Raw genomic sequence first — 20,197 nt, 5'->3', positions numbered from 1 at the left:
ATTAAGCATTGCGAAACTGCAGCATTATACCATATACCATAATTTATGTACCGTGATTATATGAAAGAGTTAGTGCTTTTTTTTTAGTCCTTTGTAATTTTGTTATTTGTGAATTTCATGTGTACTTATACATTTTTTCATGAAACAGGCCTATATACTGCAAAATAAAACAAAAACAAACAGTCATGTTTGTAAATCCTTGTTATTGACTTACTGTCGTTCTTTGAGGGTTAAAAGTAGGACTTTTGAACAAAATTGATATGATAATTGTCTTAAAGCTACACACTGTGTCATTAATGTTCAAGTACAACGAATATAAAAATCAAACACATGATCACTTCAAATATAGTAATCAGGCTGTTAAAAGCGTTTACATGTTACAAGTCAATTAGTAAACTAGATTTAACTCGTGGATATGAGTCAACATACACGACACCAAAATGAGTTCCGTTGTTAACTTGAAATGACGTGATTATGAACATTTTGACCGGGAATCCCCTATGTGACCTTGGTGACCTACGAACCGATGCACATTCTAGCGCTATAAAAAAATGGCGCCTCATTACAAATATTAATGAAAAAAAATCAACATTTGTATTTCCAAGGAGGGCGGGGGGGGGGGGTGAATAATAAAAATTGACATGCAAAGAAAAATCTAAATTTTGAGGACAATTTAAAAAAAAACACCTTTACCTTAAATCTTTGCTTGTGTGAAAAGGGCTCTAGAAGGGCAGGCATACCATATTACCATGACCACAACCAATGTAGGCCCATCTTTTGCCAACAGATTTTGTTCAAAATATGATCACACGTATACGCTCCTCCCCGCCCAGGGCACTCTAAAAAATATGAAAGTGCTCCATGCATGAAAGTAATTATGTGCCCAACCAACATTGGGCATTTCTTTTGAGCATTTTTATTTGTCCAGTGTGATGAAAATTTTGCCCATTCTAAAGTACATGTAATTGCTGCTTATTTTTTAACCTTATTTCATGGACAACATTTTGCTTCCCGCATTGGGTAAAATACTCAGGGTGGTAAAAATTTTGCCCAATATTTTTTTACAGTGGGCCCCGCCCCTAAATCTGCATGCGCGATTCATTACTAGTATTTGTTTGATTAGCCTATATTGCCTGCGTAATCATCGTATATAATTGTGATTTTTTTCACTCTTCGGGAAAGTTTATAAGCACTCGCGACATTGCGTTCGCGTTGAAACACTTCCTTGTTTTAATGTCAGTTGATCTTTTGTCAATAAGTGGTCGATCAGTGCATACAATTATTCATTGTCAAGTGAAAAGTTAGACATAAGAGGACGAATATTGATGATTGTTCAGAAGCAGACGTCATTAGAATGGATTCCAATAGGTAGGCCTGTGAATACCAATATTTTTTCTCATTCATTCTACTCTAAATTGAATGTCTATTATCTGTATGATAAACTTTCTTTTCGTTCCCGAATCTCTATATCGTGTATCCTCATTCTCGAACATGTTCTTGCTTTGTTTTTTATCGTTCCTCGTGATCTTTTTATTTTTTTTCATGCTTCCCATTCTCCTCCTCTTTTTTTTTCTTCTTCCCCTCCTCCTCCCCTCCCCTTCTTCTTCTTCTCCTTCTTCTTTTTCTTCTTCTCCTCCTTCTTCTTCTTCTCCTCCTCCTTTTTCTTTTTCTTCTTCTTTTTCTTTTTCTTCTTCTTCCTCTTCTTCTTCTTCCTTTTCTTCTTCTCCTCCTCCTCCTCCTCCTCCTTCTTCTTCTTCATCTTCTTCTTCTCCTCCTCCTCCTTCTTCTTCTCCTCCTCCTCCTCCTTCTCATTCTTCTTCTCATCCTTCTTCTCCTCCTCCTCCTTCTTCTTTTTCTTCTACTTCTTCGAGTGACTTCAATTAGCGGTTTTTGGTGATTTTAAGTATTAATGGAACCAATGGAACATGTCAGAAAAGGTTGTCACTCCCTCAACCTTTTTAAAATGTTGAGTTCTCATTTTAGAGTGTCCGAATTGTTTTCGTGTATTCATGGTATTAGAGCATGAATATATATTAAAAAAAATATCTGTAAATTAACATTTAAGAAATGGGTGTTAATTCATATATTTTGCAATGAAATTGTTTTGTGGGGGGGGGGGGGTGGATACGTTCCGCTTTGGCAAGTGTTGTCAACAGGGTTGGTAGGTTAATTGAAGTTTCTACTTAACCTGTTGCTAGTGTTATACTATTCATGCTCTTAGGTCCTCGCTTTCAAGGGGGGGGCACACTTGTCTTAGAACGGCATATTAACAATACAAATTTTTAACTTGTGCCTCTCAAGGGGGGGGCTGCCCCCTGGATCCGCCAGTGCTCTTACATAATTATATCCATTGAACTGAACCTAGACTAAAATTAGCGTCCACAAATATTGTACTTATACCATTTCCTAATTTCATCACATTTAGATAGGGCCTATTTATGTGCTCTAATATTATTCGGGAAAATGAATCTTCGTGACAAAACAAGAAACTCCGATTTAAAGTTTGATTTCTTTTGTAATCACTTATCTACAAACAGGCCCCTGTCTGGTTGCCCGGTCAACAGGAAGTCTATGGAACCCGCCAGTTCTGTAATGAAAAAGGCACAGTTGTTAGGATTTCAGGCTAACTCACGGAACAGTTCAGCATATTCTTCAGAATTCATTCAGGTAAACTTCATCCATATTACAATGCCATCTACACTGTTTCCTATATAGTCTTAAAAAAAATCATTTGAAATGAAACCCGAATAAATGCAATGTCATCAGAGTTATGCTCGCAAAAACACAATTATACCTGACTATTCAATCAAACTTGAAATGGGGTAAACATATCTCCAGATATAAAAAAAGATGCAACAAGAAAAACTGTTCAGAATTATCAGCCAGTACAAACTCCCTAATATCAATTTTTATTTAATAAAAGATGAAACAGAATATATTACGTAATTAAGTTCAGAATTGTCAATCACTGTTAACTCTCCATAATTTCTGTCATCTACCTGTGGGTTTTGCTTGTTTTTGTTCTATTTTTACATGGCTTTGCATGAACTTTATATGATTATGTTCATTGTAAACATGTTAAACGTCAGCCTTTGGCTATATATTTCCTGTCTTGATTTTGCGTTGAATTAAACTTGAATTAAACTGAATAAAATTCACATCTTCCCGGTAATAGCGAGAAATCTGCCCTTCAGAGTTGTCGTTTGAAGACAAAAAACGTACAATAACTAAAAAATAAGAGTGTATTTTCGATCAGTATATACGAAGAGCCGACGAATTGCAGATACTTGACCATGTATATAGAGAAACTTATGTTGTGGCTAACAAGGACACTTAAAGGTCAAGTCCATCACAAAAGATGTTGATTTGAATCAATGGAAAAAAATCCAACAAGCATAACGCTGACAATTTCATCAAAATCGGATAAAAAATGAGAAAGTTATGACATTTTGAAGTTTCGCTTATTTTCACAAAATAGTTGTTTGCACAATTGCACCACTTAGCGACATGTACATGCAATGAGATACAGTAATCGATGATGCCGTACCCACGGAGGTGCCGTGGCCGAGTGGTCTAAGGCGCCTGGCTATACATGGAAAGTCTGGGGTTCGATCCCCGGCCGCGGCACCTATGCCCGTGAGCAAGGCATTTAATCTACAATGCTCTTTTATCCTGATTTCAAATAAATGGAAATGCTATATGCATTACTGGTAACTAGGTGTGCACTTGTTTAAAAAAAAAAAAAAAAACTCATTATTTCTTTTTTTTGTCTTCTGTATTATACAATATTCCATTGTTTTTTTTTTACAAATTTAACATTAATGACCAACTTGACTGAGCCACAAGATGTTAAAATAGGGGTAATTCCCGGGGTAATTCCACATATCCAGGGAAGAATAAAATACCTTTCACATGGCAGTCTGGAGAATATTAGAATATTTCACATCTCGTTTAATAAAATACAAAAGAAATAGTGTGAATGACGTCATCAGTCACCTTATTTGCATACCGACCAGGATGTGCATATAACTGTCTTGTGGAAATGAAGCGAAATTTCAAAATGTCATACCTTTTTTCAGTGTTATGCTTGTTGGATTTTTCTCTCTTTATTCAAATCGACTTTTTGTTGGGATGGATTTGTCCTTCAAGGTATTGCCAATATAATACATCTCTATATGGGTATTGTTGTCATTTATGATTAAACAATGTAAACTGGAATGTGTGACTCTGTTCTTGAGTCCTGCATACGTCTGCGAGAGAAAACATCCTACCAGGCCTATATACAATCCAAGCGGACAGATATGCACTCTGACATGAGGGAACAGGACAAGTCCACCCCAACTAAAACTTAATTTGAATAAAAAGAGAAAAAATCAACAAGCATTACACTGAAAATTTCATCAAAATCGGATGTAAAATAAGAAAGTTATGACATTTTAAAGTTTCGCTTCATTTCACAAAACAGTTATATGCACGTCTCGGTCGGTATGCAAATGAGGGAACTGATGACATCACTCACTCACTATTTCTTTAGTATTTTATTATATGAAATGTGAAATATTTTGATTTTCTCGACATTGTCATGTGAAATGAAGTTTCATTCCTCCCTGAACACGTCGAATTCCATTATTTTAACTTTTTGTGCTTCAGGCAAGGAGGTCCTAATCATCAAATTCGTAAAAATTGAAATATTGTATAATTCAAACAATAAAAAACAAAAGAAATAGTGAGTGAGTGACATCATCGACTCTCTCATTTGGATGAAACTGGCTCGTTCATATAACTATTTTTTTTTAAATAAGCGAAACTTTGAAATGTAATAACTTATTTTACATCCGATTTTGATGAAATTTTCAGCATTGTGCTTGTCTGATTTTTTTCTATTGATTCAAATCAACATTTTTCTGAGGTGGACTTGACCTTTAATGCATAGAACCTTGCTGTTTTTTTATGACATTATCCCATACTCCGGAGAAACTATCGACAACGTACCAATTCCTTTGAAATTGCAAGTCAAATCACAATGGAGAGCTGATTGAGAGGCTTTTGTCAGAAGAGCATCGGAATATCTTCCAAAATTTACAAATTCTTTTTTACAAAATAGATCAATTAGATTTCAGGGATCAAAAAATGGAATTCTCTAAACAGTGATTTAAAGGGTACTTCGAATTACATTTCATTCAAAAATAAATTAAAGAGCACAATACTTGCCACCTATTGATATATTCAAATTATGCTGAATGCTGAATGATTCTTATTATTTCGTTAATGTAAGTTAATTCTTAAGTTTTCGTATGACTTTCTTGTTATATTTCTATCGTTATATATTTTATGTATATTTTTGTATCTAATGTTGAGGGTTGCTTTTAGCAATCCTTGTATTTTATGTACTATGTTGTCTATATACATTATATTATTGTAATTTGATTTTTATCTTATACCAAATAAATGTTAATCTGAATCTGAATCTAAAAAAAATCTGAATCTGACTCTGGACAACGACATTATTTGCAATTGTTCGTCCGGGGCAAATCTTCGGATGATCTGCTACCCCATTCCACAACTTTCGACAAGAGCCTCTCAGCTCCCATTGTGATTTTAATTGTATTTTCGAAGGAATTGATGCGTTGTAGAGAAATTCAAAGTAGTAGATTAGAAACCTATTGTAGAAACCAGACGGAAGAACACTAATACCATGTGTCCTTAGTACGACTATACCTAAACACTGCTAAATGACGTCATGAAAAGAAATTTTGTTTTTACTTCGATTTTCGGAGAAGCATGATCGAATGCAATTAGAAATTTTGACGTCATCACTTAGGGAATGTGGTTTTCGGAGCATGCTGGGTTTCGATTTTTCATGATCTGAGTCATCATCTGTCAAGCTTCTGCCTGCCCGCTCAGTGGAAAACGAACAAGGAAGCTCCCTATTTATTTCTCACTAACACAAGCTATCGGTCACATATTGAAAATTTAATTGATTTCAGATTTAAAAAAAAAATTTGATTGATTTGATTTAATAATTATAATCGCCTTGAACAGATTTGATTTAATCAAGTCAAATAGAATAAATTTTATGAATTCAATTGAATGAAAACTGTTAAAGGACAAGTCCACCCCAACCAAAAGTTTATTTGAATAAAAAGAGAAAAATCCAACAAGCATATCACTGAAAATTTCATCAAAGTCGGATGTAACATAAGAAAGTTTTGACATTTAAAAGTTTTGCTTAATTTCATAAAACAGTTCTGCACATCCTGGCTGGTATGCAAATGGGGAGACTATGACGTTATCCACTCACTATTTCTTTTGTATTTTATTGTATGAAATATGAAGTATTCTAATTTTTTCCTCATTGTCAAGTGATACAACGATTAATTCCTCCCTAGCATTGTTTAATACATGGTTAAGTCAATTTGGTCCTTATTGTCAAATCTATAAAAAAATTGAATATTGAATAATTCAAACAATAAAAAAGATAAAAGAAAGAGTGAGTGATAGACATCATCAACAGTTTACCTACTTGTGCATATCACTGTTTTGTGAAAAATAAGCGAAACTTTAAAAGACATAATTTTTTTTATTTTACATCCGATTTTGATAAAATTTTCAGCACGATGCTAGTTTGATTTTTTTTTCTATTTATTCGAGTCAGTATTTTCCTGGGGTAGATTTGATCTTTAATTAGATAAAAAAATCAAGACAACCAAAGGAAATGTTTTATAGATTAAAACACAAAGCAGGCGGGAAACCTACAATTGTGAAGATCATCTTACATATATAGGCCTACCAAACAATACAATATAACAGGAAATATATTGAGTAATTCACAATACTGTAGGAAGTCAATGTAAATTTCTTTGTGTTAATAATATAGGTTTTCCCGTCCAATTTCATCAGAGTTGCTATTAAATTAATGAAAGGACGTTCAAATTCGAAATATTTCGTCCACCCTCGGCACACATAGTTCATTTTCATTCATTTAGCATTTAATTCCATTTTATATCATTCCTTTGAATTTTGTAGAAATTCAATTCAGAGAGAAACTCGTTCAAATTAATGGCACTAAGGTGTCATTTAATTTCGCGACGACGAGCTGATCGTTTAATTTCGCCTGAAACACCATTTTCAATTTCATTTATCAGAACACATATTTGCACTTTAAACTTCCAAATTCTGATGTTTCTGTATTATTTTTTTTTTCAAACTTTACCCTATATTTCTATTTTTTGCGGATCTTTTCAGTTAGAAGTTTATTCCATTATGTTTGATAAAGACGTAATTCATGTAACACTTATAGGATATGGTTGTAAACGCTTATTCTTTAAGTGATTGATGAGTGGGTGCAGGGGCGGATCCAGGATTTTCCCAAAGGGGGGCACATTTTCCGGAAGAATTTGACAAGTAAAAAAAAGAAGGTTGTTAATAAAAAAATAAGGGTATTTCGACCACGAAAAAAAAATAATTGTGCCTCTAAAGGGGGGGGGGACGAGTCAGCTGTGCCCTCCGATCCGCCATTGAGTGTGTCGATGACCTAGTATGCCAATGGTAGGTATTTTTTCTTCATCATTTTGTTCTTTTTTATTTTACATAATTGTATATAATTTAAATCGTTTTGGGGAAGGGATGGGTATCATGGGATTGACCACAGTCTATACATAGTTATGAAAGTGGAACAAAAACGAGTTGTGGTTCCGATGATGGTCTGTCAGACGTAAAATTCAGTAAGATTTTTAACATCCAATTTAGGGGTAAAACCCATTTCCATAATTATTCATAAGAAGAAAAAAAAACAACGAAAAACACTGTCCATATCTTGTAAGTGATTGCATATTAATGATTTTGAATTCCTAAACGTTTGCAAGGAAGGTACTTTTTATTTTACATAATTGTATATAATTTGAATGGTTTTGGGGAAGGGATGGGTATCATGGAATTGACCACAGTCTATACATAGTTATGAAAGTGGAACAAAAACGAGTTGTGGTTCCGATGATGGTCTGTCAGACGTAAAATTCAGTAAGATTTTTAACATCCAATTTAGGGGTAAAACCCATTTCCATAATTATTCAAAAAAAGTATAAAAAACAACAACGAAAAACACTGTCCATATCTTGTAAGTGATTGCATATTAATGATTTTGAATTCCTAAACGTTTGCAAGGAAGGTACCGTTGAGAAGTTCTTTATAAATGTTTAAATGAAATAACTATGAAATCGCGTGCCAGTAGAATTAAATTAAATTAAGTATTTGGCTATTTAAATGCTGATCTCATAGGTCATTCAAATTAGTTGCAAATTGAATTATTACATCATTAAATCGGTTGAAATTTTGACGAAATTGGACGGGAAAACCTATAATAATGTACAACATTTATATTATAAATATACAATGTTTATTGTTAAACTACTAGTAATCGAACTACAATGATTATCCTCATTTCATTAACCTTTTTTTCAACCGACAGAGCACAAAAGAACGTTTTACATATGAGTTGAACAAAGATAATAATAAGTGGATGCTGAAGTGTTATAAGGGTGTTGAAGAGAATGGATGTTCTACCAATACAGTGGTATCAGTTGAACAACGTCGAGGAACTAATATCCTTATCATAGGATGTGGACCTGGAGGTTCGATATTGACATTCATCGAGTTTGACACCAAGTGAGTTAGTCCTTCACGAATCATCTTGTTTCTGATTTTCAATGACTTTTAAGTTACTGCAAACCCTGGCGTCTGATTGGCTTAGAGTATTTTGTCAATGGAAATCACAGACAAAACTTCTTATGAAAATCCCCCTGCTAAAAAAGAACATGTAAATTTATAATTGCATATGTATTTTGCTGTTAGTTGCTGTTTTTAAACCTTCAAGCTTTTAAACATTAGATCATGCTAATCATTTGTAAATCTTTATTTTAATGTAATCTAGGTTGATTTTTTTCAGTGAAAGCTTGATTGTGAAACAAAGTCCGTCCTGGGGCCTGTTGCATAAAACTTTGCCATAGTAAACAGAATTATGCCATTGAAAATTACACTTTAAAAAACTCCGGCAAAAAAATTGCCAAAGTTTTTTTAATGGAAAGGGTTTTATGTAACGGGGTCCAGATATTTATTAAATTAGATTGAGAAAAAAGGCAAGTGTTCTCATCTGATTAATGGAGAAACCCCACGTAATCACACGCATTCTACATTTAAAATTATGAACAGATCTTAATTTTGCATTACCTGGCCGGGCCCCATTGCATAAATGTTACTATTATGGTAACTTTGCCACAGTGGTAAATTTCACGGAATCCTTTATTTTTATTGGGTGATGAGCATTGTTACCATGGCATTTACCATTGGAACGCTGTTGGATCGCACATCCGGCCCGTGCCCCCCCCCCCACCTTGAGAAGCATGATAAACAAATGTAATATAAATATGCTGTTGTAACATAAGTGTGCCTTCCCCGTTTGAAAGCGAGGACTTTTTTTGGCTTGTCAAAATTTCTCGGGAAAATGTGCCCCCCCCCCTTTGAAAAATCCTGCATCCGCCCCTGCATTGGATGGCAAAGTTACCAAAATAGTAGTTTTTATGCAGTAATTATATTTTTCTTGAAAGGCCGGTATTTTGTTTGATTTACAGCCAAATATCGTCTATTTTGTTCAATATTTTATTTTAGGAAACAAGCAGATGAGTGGGAAGAATTAATCTGCATGGCTGTTGGTAAGGAATATAATCCTCCTCTTGGAATTAGGAGAGTACAAACTGATATTGAATCAAGAAGAGAAAAAAAGAAACTCACCAAGCAAACTTCTGCGCCACCAGGCATTCTTCTAAAGGTAAGAATTTTATAGTTTTATATATACATCCACTCCAAGATGAAGAAAGTGATTTCTTCTACTGCTTTGTACAATTCAAATATGGAATATTTTTTATAATGGTATTCTGAATAATCTTCTTCGTGCTTTCGTTACATTTATGTACCATTATTTGGTTTATGAAATTAGGATTATTCAAATTCAGGGTTTGCCCCCCCCCCCCGCTGAACTTATTGCCGCAAAATAATACTAAAATGTTGGACGACTGTTCTATATTTCATGTGGCGTACAGAATTTGGGATGATGCGAATGTCGACCCTTTCTTCGTCCCTGGTCGACATTGTTTGTCGACGAATATTTGAAAAAGTTAAACACCACACACTCTCTCTCAAAAAGAAAGTGAAAATAAAACGTAAAAAAACTTGTAAGATCATGATGTATGTCCTATCTTTTGTATGTAAGAATCCTACCAACGTGTATAACGTCACAGCCTATAATTTGACTTTCAAGACGACACGTCGATAACAATTAATAAACAAAAATACATACATGTTTCTCATTTTTTCTTGAAGAAAAAGCATGAATATATGGGGAATTCAAGTCCCTTCCATGCAGAGTAGGCACTAAGGGGAGAGTGCTCTATACATCTATACATCTTGCTAATATTTCATTCTGTAATTGGTGAATCGCATCAGTATTTATTTCCAGTATCTTTGAAGTTTGATGTATAATTTGTATAATTATATGGATATGAATTTATTGTAAGAAAAAAAAATGAAATAAACAATCAGGTATTAATTCTAACTGTAAATATAAGGGGAAATTTCAATTGCAATTGCTGAATTATTTACTGAAAGGCTATTTCACACAAACTTTGATGGTATTAGAATGTCGTCACACCAATCATTATGACTATATATTTAGCCATTAAAATGAAATTATTTGATTTTCATTCTAAAATAGAACAACTACATCCAGGGGGCGGCGCCAGGGTATGTTAATTGGGGGGGGGGGGGGGGCGGCGGCAAGACGCTCATAAGGGCGGTCACCGGCCCTGTCCCTGTGGAGCCGTCCTAAATCAATAAATCACGTACAAGTCAGATAACTTCATTCGCTAGCTCTCACAACAAAAATCATACTGCTTTATCTGATTTAATAGGAATTAATTAATTTAGAAACAGGGAGTCACAACAAAATATAAAAGCTGCATTTTAGAAACAAATACTCTCGTAGCTCTAGCAATAATACATTTATACTGGCTTTTGAATTGATTTTTTTTCAGAAAAAGGAAGTAACAACTAATAACGAATTGGCGGGGAGAGTGAAACATACCACTTCACGACAAAGTAAAGAAAGCGGAGAGACGAGTCCGAATGTGGAATTGGTCCGCACAGAGTCGTCGTCGTCATCATCATCGTCATCATCGTCATCGTCGACATCATCATCACCACCATCACCCTCGTCGCCGCCGCTGTCATTGCATTCGACTTTGTCACCGTCCAATTCAACCGATTTTTCGCTGCTTTCCCAACCTAGCAGCCTAAGTTCATTACTTGATAGCAGACAATGGTAGGTCTAAATATTGATTTGTCCTCTCTCTTTCTTTCTTTCTCTTTCTGTAAAAAAATACCCTTTCTCGGAAACTCCCATCTTACATTTTGTTTATTTTAATTCTTTACTAAACAGCACTGGTGTACAGGTGATGAAGTAACCCCTCCCCAACGACCTCAAGGAGGGGAAGGGGGGGGGGTAAGAAAGGAAACAAAGAGAAATTCAAATAAATTATATTGTAGATATTGTCTCAAATACATCACGAAGAAATTATATTTCATCGTATAAAACAGAGTCACGTATTAGATAGGTCAACGTCGCGCCATTTGAAGGGGGGGGGGGGGTACGAGGTCGCATTATTATATCGTGTTGTCATGCTTCGTACGTATTAAAGGTTTTGCCAATCTGGATTTTTTCCAAGTAATTTTTATTCATGAACCCATGTATATTGTAGACTTGACCATTTTAGCGATTGGCTGAAGCATATGAAACATGTGAATCATGTTTTTAAAAATAAACAAATGAATATTATATGAATGCTACATAATGCTTTTATAGTGAGTCTCTCGATTCCACAGACACTCATATTTATATCTTAATGAGATATCATAAACTGTCTTAAAAATATTATACATGCATGTGTGTGGATTTCTTTATATGTTTATTTTCGTTCACATTATTTGAACGTAAATTTTTCATGTATGTACTGATTTTATTTTCTGTTGGAAATCATACTTGAGGTGAACCCTCTGTGTATTTTTCACATTAAGTCGATACCGGGTCGATACGCACTTAACATGCTAAAAGGGAAATGAAAAAAATAATGAATATAAAATCCAATCCTTTTTTTTAACTTTGCCAGGTTTTCTCCAATAATAAATTGTGATATAACTGAAGGAAGATATATGAGAAAGGATCTCATGGGTACCGTTCTTGTTGATCTAAATGGGAACGTCTGGTAAGTATAGTAAATCTAAACAAATCTCGTCAATTTAAAGGCATGGTCACAGTGGCGTAACTACGGGGGGGGGGCATGGGGGCACGTGCCCCCCCCCCAATCGGCTGACCAAAACAAAAAAAACGGGGTAAAGGAGAAAAAGAGAGAGAAAGGAGGAGAAACGTAGTGGGAAAGAAAACATTATTGTTCATTATAATGTTATATTATATAAGAAACATTTTTTTCATAACTTTATGAGACATAATTTGCTCAGGGCCTATGTCTTCATTGTTCCTGGTGCTCGCATTGTCTGTTTACCGAGAAATATAATCATATATATACCATATACCACCACACCACATACACCAAACTTTATATTTCAAAACAAATATATTTCCTTGCACTTCGAGTTTAATATCATTGTTTTATGTACAATTTTTAATTTATACATGTTCTAGATAAAAGTCAATGTCTAATCAAAATAATGATAACAATGGAAATGATTTTCTTTTTTTTTCCAATTTGTTAGGTATTGATTTAATTGGAATTCTTTTATAGTTCGTTTAAAGGAATGAAATGATCTTGTCAGCTTGAGTGAATCTGGCAATGCATTCCAAATATCAGGTCCACGATGTCTTAGTGTTTTATGTGCAAATAGTGTCCTGGGATTGTTTAAGTGAATATTATTGCATGTTCTTGTTGGATATGAGTGTAAATTGTTATTATCTGAAAATAAATCCGTGAACACTGGAGGAAGCATGTCGTAATTATATCTATACATAAACAGTGCTATTTGTAAAGTATTAATGTCATTTATCTTAAATATTTTCAGACGATAAAAAAGAGGATCTGTGTGTGAAAGATAGGCAGAATTTGAACAAATTCTAACCGCTTTCTTTTGCAATAAAAGTATATGATTAAGCCTTGTCTTGCAGCTATTCCCCCAAATGAGGTTACAGTAGTGAATATTATGGTAAAATCAATGTATTATATATCATAACAAGAGATTTCTCTGGTAAGATTTTTTTTAGTCTACATAGTATTCCAATTCCTTTAGCTACAGAGGAAGACACGTTGCTTATGTGTGGAGTCCATGATAAATGCTTGTCTATTGTGATACCAAGGAATTTTACGTATTCTTTTTTTTTATCTAAAGGCACATTATCAATTTTAATATCTTGTGTAAAATTTTCATTTCTTTGAGATGATTGAAAATGCATAACATGAGCTTTACTTATGTTAAGAGATAACTTATTACATTTAAACCATGATGAAACTTTATTTAATTCTAAATTCATTGTATTTATTAATTCTGGTAAGTCCTTGTGAGATAACAAAATATTAGTATCATCGGCGAATACGATGAGAGAAAGAATGGTAAATGAATTTACTATATCATTAATGTATACTAAAAATAACAAAGGTCCCAGAATCTTAACTGTTATTGCAAATGATAGCAAGTTTTATGAACGAAAACACAATTATTTTATGAACTTCATTTGTACTTTGTTTGAAATAAGGCACATTAAAGATAAAAAAGGATAGTTCCCATTCCATTCAGCTGAAATCTCAGTGTGTGTGACATAACAGAGACGGTGAGAGAGAAAGAAAGAGAGGGGAGAGAGGGAGGGGGGGGGGGGGGTAGAAGAGAGAGACAAAGCAACATGTCAAAAAAATCTGTGAATTCCGTATGGCCTGTCATTGTTATTTTGTTGTTGTTAATTATTGCCGTTTTTATAAATCATTTGACATATTTTATTGGCATGATTAGAAATATTCTTACCCTCACGCATACGTTTATAGTACAGAACATAGTACGAAGCATTGTTTAACAGTACATTCGTTTACAATAATTTTCATGAAAACTGTCATTTTTTCTAAGTATTTTACAATTATTTTATTATTATATATATTATTTTCTTCCAAATAGTGTGAAATCAACGAAAGCTGGATCAAGATTACACAATGGGGATAAAATTCTTGCAATAGATGCCAAACAACGTATGACTGCCCGAGAAATGTCCAAATATATTCAAAGAAGCGACTCTGAAAAGGTTAGTTATAAAATATAGCTCATACAAGTCTAGACAGGGAAATGCGAAAGCAAAGTGATACCGAAACTAACAATCAAATTAATTATTCGAATAGAATTCTGACTGCTTGACACGCATAGGAAGTCATACAAATGAATGAGACAAATCTCATATAATAATCATTATAGCAATTGATAATTGACGTGGGAATACGGTTGTAATATGAAAACCATAAAATATATAGATTTGTAAAGTAAACTGATTAGTGGTTCAAAACAATTCTCACCCTCTTGACGCAATATCCTGTGTCTATTGAATAATGTCATGAATAATTCATTAATGATTTTTAATAGGTCATTCCTTTTAAACGATCCCCTTCAGCCCTTCTATAATGATCATGATAAACAACAATAAGTAAGGCCTAATTTGACATTTTTCAGTTCCAGGAAATAAATAAAATTAAGTAAATTCTAGTAGTAAATCTGGAGGCGTGATGGTCAAGTGGTTCTGACATTCAATTGGATTCGAATCCCTGCCATTTTCTTCTGCAAGAAATGTATACATTATTGTGCTACACTTGACCCTGGTGAAGTAATGGATACCTGCAGTGGCGTACCTAGGATTTTCCACAGGGGGGCAAAACCGTCCTCCAAAAAAATTGACAAGCAAAAAAAAGAAAGAAAAGATCTTCGATCACAAATAAAGGATTTCGTACCAGCAAAAAAAATTGACAAGCAAAAAAAAGGTCTTCAAGCTCGTCGGGGGGGGGGGGCAGGGATGCGTCCTTTACATGCGTTGTGGCTCGTCGGGGGGGGGGGGGGGGCGTAGGTACGCTAGTGGATACCTGATATGAATATTCATTTCTTGAAACGGTTGTGCGTCGTATAAGTGGCTAAATCAAAGGGTTATTATGGTCATAATGTTAATGGGCTAAAAACTTACAGAACCAAGCGAAATGCAGAGTAAATATGAGCGCCTTATATGTTTCAATACTACCTTTCATTTTTCATGTATGCTGTTGTACCTCACATGTCTTTTTTTTGCAAAGATTAAAACAAATCATTTTTTGGGTAGTTCTATTTCACATGTCATTCCATTATTTCTTATATTTTTGTATGAAATATCTGTTTTTTATTCTTGTATTCCTTTAGATTTCTCTTCGTATAAATCATGGAGTTCGATGTGCTATCTCAAAGCATGAACAGGGCTTTCATATTAATGTCAAGAGCAATGAGGTAAGAATTATTTCTATAAGTAATTTCGAACTTATTGACCCTGAAAGAGTAAGAGGGGCTTTGGGGGAGAGAGGTTGCCCTCCAGTGTGAATTTTGTCTATCTAAATGGATACTTATATCTAAATAATAAAGTAAAATTCACAAAGCAAAATGCTGAAAATCCATCAAAATAGGATAACAAATAACGAAGTTATTGAATTTTAAATTTTATTAAGATTTGTGAAAACAATTATATGCACATCGTCATGAATATTCATTAGGTGGGCTGATGATGTCACATCCCCACTTTCCTTTTCCTTATATGTTATTACATGAAATCATAAATGTTTTATTTTTTTCATACATGAAATTGTGTAAATGATGTGTCTGCAATGAATAACTAATGCACTTGATCAGATGTCAATTCAATTGTCTTAGTTCTTGGTAGAAATTTTTTGAATAAACCTGATTTCTTATGATAAAATACAAAAGAATAGGTGGGGATATGACATATTCATCATCAGCCCACCTAATGAATATTCATGAAGACATGCCTAGAACTGTATCACCGGAATAATGCAAATCTTTAAGATTCAATAACTTTGTTATCCGATTTTGAGCAAATTTTCAACATTTTGCTTTGGTGAATTTACTCTATTTATTGAGATATGAATATTTCCAGCCTGGACCATCCCTTTAATTTCTATGTTTTAACCAACACAGAAGATATTCATGATCATATTATTTTCTGGTTGTTAGAAAAAAATTGCTCCCTGCGTGTTTTACCAGGTATGAGTCTGCCTTGAAATTTGTTTACAGGCCCCAAAATACAACTTTCTTTTTGCGGATAATGCGATGGTTGGATGTGGGCTGATCATGAAAGCATCTAAACATATATTTGCTATCTCCATCACTTCCTCGCTATGGTACTTTCTTTTTTTCAAATCACAGATATCAACACAAGATGATAGTGTGTCAGAATAAAATCATACTTAGAAATACAACGTTTTTTTTCGCAGTGAACGAACTTTTGATATAGTGAACCCGTGACTGGGAAAATCCAACATGACTCATCAAATTTATCAATCAGTAATTTCAAAGTCCGGGGATTTCAAAAAAATCTACCAGGATGGTAAATCATCAGTTACAAAGAAGAGACGAAGTGCCCACTCAAGTAGAAAGTAATTTGCGGTATTTTGCTGCCAAGATGATTAACACGATATTCGCCCCTGGATGAAATTCCCTAACATATTCCATTTATTCTAAATAACTGGGAATTTTTATTTGAAGGATTTTCGATTTTTGTGAGGTACTTGGTATGAGCGAATGCTAAACTTAAGTGGGCACTGTCCATATTTGTAAAACTTGCAGAAATCTGTTTGCGCAGAATGCTCGTTTTCACGCTGTGTTGAGGGGAAAGGGCGAAATAAAACATACCCTGCGAAATATTTCTCATACATTTCCCTTGCACTTATAGTCAATTGAAATAAAATGGATACATTAAAGCATTTTGTAACAATTTTACCACTCAAATTGAAATTTCAACACTTAGTAAGCACAACCTCTACCCTTTTTGTGCCAGCTGGATCTGAGGACATAACTAAATCTAAACAAAAGTTTATATCAGACATCTCTAGCATTTTTCACTAAGTTTCTATCATTTCATTTAATACTTGTTTTTCCTCACTTTTTCCAAGCTTGACAATGATTAACAAAATAAAAATCGAGCCTAAGCCATTTCATGTAAATCACAGCTCAGTGTAAAACAAATATCGTCACGATGGCCTCGGTGTGTGGGGGAGTGGATGGGGCACAATGCACTTTTCGAGGTGTTTTGAGCAAGGAAACAAGTTTAAAAGGATAAAAAATATCTTAAAATCAATTTTAGTAGCTAAATTCCACGTTTTCCTCATGATTAAAGTCCACTTTTATTTGCATAACTATTTCAAAGTTCTGCGCAAATCATTTTTCACAAACTTTTCAAAAGTAAGTGGTGCTCACTCAAGCGGAAATATTTTTCGACAGTTTTATCGTCATTTGCTTAAATGGATCTGTACCAATGTTAAAATGTGGAAAATCATCAGGATATTACAAATGTATAATTTTACAGGATTTTTTCTAAGTGTAACTTTTTTTTGGATACGCACTGTACACCCGGAGAAGTGCGTTTTATTTGCAAAATAGCCCATTTCCCGACGTGGCACGCTGACTTCATCGCATATTAAGAAGTTGGTGATAGTGATCAAATTTTATTATAAAAAAGAGAGAAATAGTATTTATTTTATTTATTTTTCAAATGAAATTTTTATAATCATTGTGTAATAGCACTGGAGTCTGATTCTTTCCGTTCAAAATCATTATGACTATTCAATGCTTCCCACTCCATATTCACACATTTTTATGTATTGTAAAGTAAAAGTTAAAAAACATAGAAATACATAAACAATTTAGAAAACAATAAAATACATAAAAAGATAAATGTGATGTTGTAATTTTTAAAGTACATTTAATCAGATCCCTGTAAAGAGTCTGTATACCAAAAATTAGCATTTTAGGGGCATTGTTTAGTAAACTAGAGCAAACTTTTGATTTTATGCATAAATAATAAGCAATGAGATTTTACACAGAATTCGATCTTATAGTTTTGTAGATTATGCCATGGGTAATGTGCTTGCCCATTTTCGTCGCGATCGCACGATCGACGGCCGAGATCATAAGGGGGGCTAAATCAGCCCCCCCCCCCTTCTCAGTCTTCTTTGGTGTCAAAATAGCCCAGTCTATTTAGGGTTAAGAGTGGTAATAAGTCTAAACCTTTTAACCTATATAGATGATCAAAATCGATGTAGAAGATGTGATGAGAGTAATACGTCACCTACCATGCACTATATCCGGAAATCAAAGTTCAACTCTGGCTGTAACAGACGACGTGAAATTCACAGAAGAGACGGAATTTCGGCAAAATACGGTAATAATCTGTCTCATTTAGGCCTATCTGCATACTTTGGAAAAATAAAAATAATAAGATTAAAAAAAAGAAAAAGGAAAAAAAGTGAAGAAACCGGAAGTCTCGACAATCTATTGTGTTTTGTAGGGGGTGGGGTACATAATGGAACTCTTTCCCTAATTTGCACCTATAAGATAAGTGCAAACATGCAGGTTTACAAATAAAGTGTAAAGTTGCAAACTAAAGATACGCCCAGTGTAACATCTGGTCTGCCCCTTTAATGGTACAAAGTAGAACCTATTTTTCTTAGTGTGTAGGGCACTTAAGCATTCTCTAAAATGAAATTGAAGGATTTTTTTTTGCACAAAAAATGTAAATTTTCAAAATTTCGTTGGGGGGTGGCAACTGCCCTCTGCTCTTGTTTAATTATGTTGTGCACGGCAATGTTAATCACGATTATCATCTGTATGCCGACATATGCTCTTTTCTCCATTGTCTTTCTGGTAGGTTGACGATAAAGAAATGCCACTGGAAACTTGTACAATCATCCATCTCCAACCAGCTTGTCTCCTTCAATCATTATCTCAACTTGATGGGTCGGTCATCTGTGAAGAGCAAGGTCAAGAATCACTTAACGAAGTGATGTCAGACACTGACCGCTCTAGTTCGGGCAACAAGCCCGTGGCAACCCCAGCCATGCCACCGGACAGTCGAAGGAATCATAGGGACGAAGCTTCAAATCAACCTGAAAAGAGTCCCGCCGATGTTCCTGCAGATGGACAGTCTCCGAGTAGCGATCAAGTAACATTACGAAACCATGGTAACACATCGCCATCGAAAAACAGACACAGGCGAGAAGGAATGGTATTTAACGATGAAGATTGATGATACAACCGTTACGCCCCTACAAAGACAATCGAATGATTTTTGGAATATCTCACATGTAAACGCCAATGAACCTATACTTAAAATTGAGGGCAGGGGAGCGATAGAGAAATAGAAATGAACATAACAAGATAGAACCAGGGATAAGTACATTTTCATAAGAAACCTTGGGGTGGTGTTCGGAAAGTTCTTATTTCCATTCTTATCTTTTATCTTATCTCATAAAAATAGGAAGACGCTAAAATCCTCCTTTCTCCTCCCCTTCTTCCTCCTCCTCCTCTTCTTCTTCCTCCTCCTCCTGCGCCTTCCTCCCTTTCTTCTTCTTCTTTATTTTTAGTATACCATCTCTAATATCTTATTTATTTCTAATAGTAACTCCTGATTTTCAGATTTTACCTTTTAATCATTATAATTCTATACATGGATCCCCAGAAATAAGCTTTTGAGCTCTTGTGTGTTATTCTGTTCAAGCCTACTGACAAGGGCGCCGGAAGCGGGGGGGGGGGCAGGGGGGCACTTGCCCCCCCCCCCCCAGATAAAATTTTTGGGGGGCAAAACGAGATTTTGCCCCCCAATGTGCCCCCCTGAAAGATGAAAAATTATAAATTATTTAAGGACAAAAGTAAATGAAAGCACTTTTCTGCCTGAAAATTGTCATTTCCATTGTCAAAAATGAAAAAAATTTGCCCCTGACATGCCTGACGGGGCAAATACATTATCATAGTAAGCCTCGCGTCTTTTGACGAACAGTTCCTCTGTGAAACATAGCTTTGATAAGCCCCTTTTCCATCTTATTACAGTGTGATAACGTTTAACCTTTTAATGAATACA

At 34.5% G+C, this 20,197-nt stretch overlaps 1 protein-coding gene across 1 annotated transcript; it reads left to right on the top strand.

Annotated features, from left to right (window-relative positions):
* Positions 1–1,230: 1,230 nt before the first annotated feature.
* Positions 1,231–19,876, top strand: LOC121425691 (probable serine/threonine-protein kinase DDB_G0278665). Its single transcript, XM_041621853.1, has 10 exons — positions 1,231–1,368; positions 2,538–2,667; positions 8,468–8,664; positions 9,664–9,823; positions 11,085–11,371; positions 12,216–12,311; positions 14,221–14,344; positions 15,475–15,558; positions 18,365–18,502; positions 18,989–19,876. The coding sequence occupies exons 1-10, from the start codon at positions 1,355–1,357 to the stop codon at positions 19,364–19,366; spliced, it is 1,608 nt and encodes a 535-aa protein (XP_041477787.1). The 5' UTR covers positions 1,231–1,354; the 3' UTR covers positions 19,367–19,876.
* Positions 19,877–20,197: the final 321 nt, after the last annotated feature.

The sequence above is a fragment of the Lytechinus variegatus genome, chromosome 12, assembly GCF_018143015.1.
Source record: "Lytechinus variegatus isolate NC3 chromosome 12, Lvar_3.0, whole genome shotgun sequence".
Taxonomy (NCBI): Eukaryota; Metazoa; Echinodermata; class Echinoidea; order Temnopleuroida; family Toxopneustidae; genus Lytechinus; species Lytechinus variegatus.
Note: the sequence above shows the minus strand (reverse complement) of the source record. Positions and strands in the feature narration are given on the sequence as shown.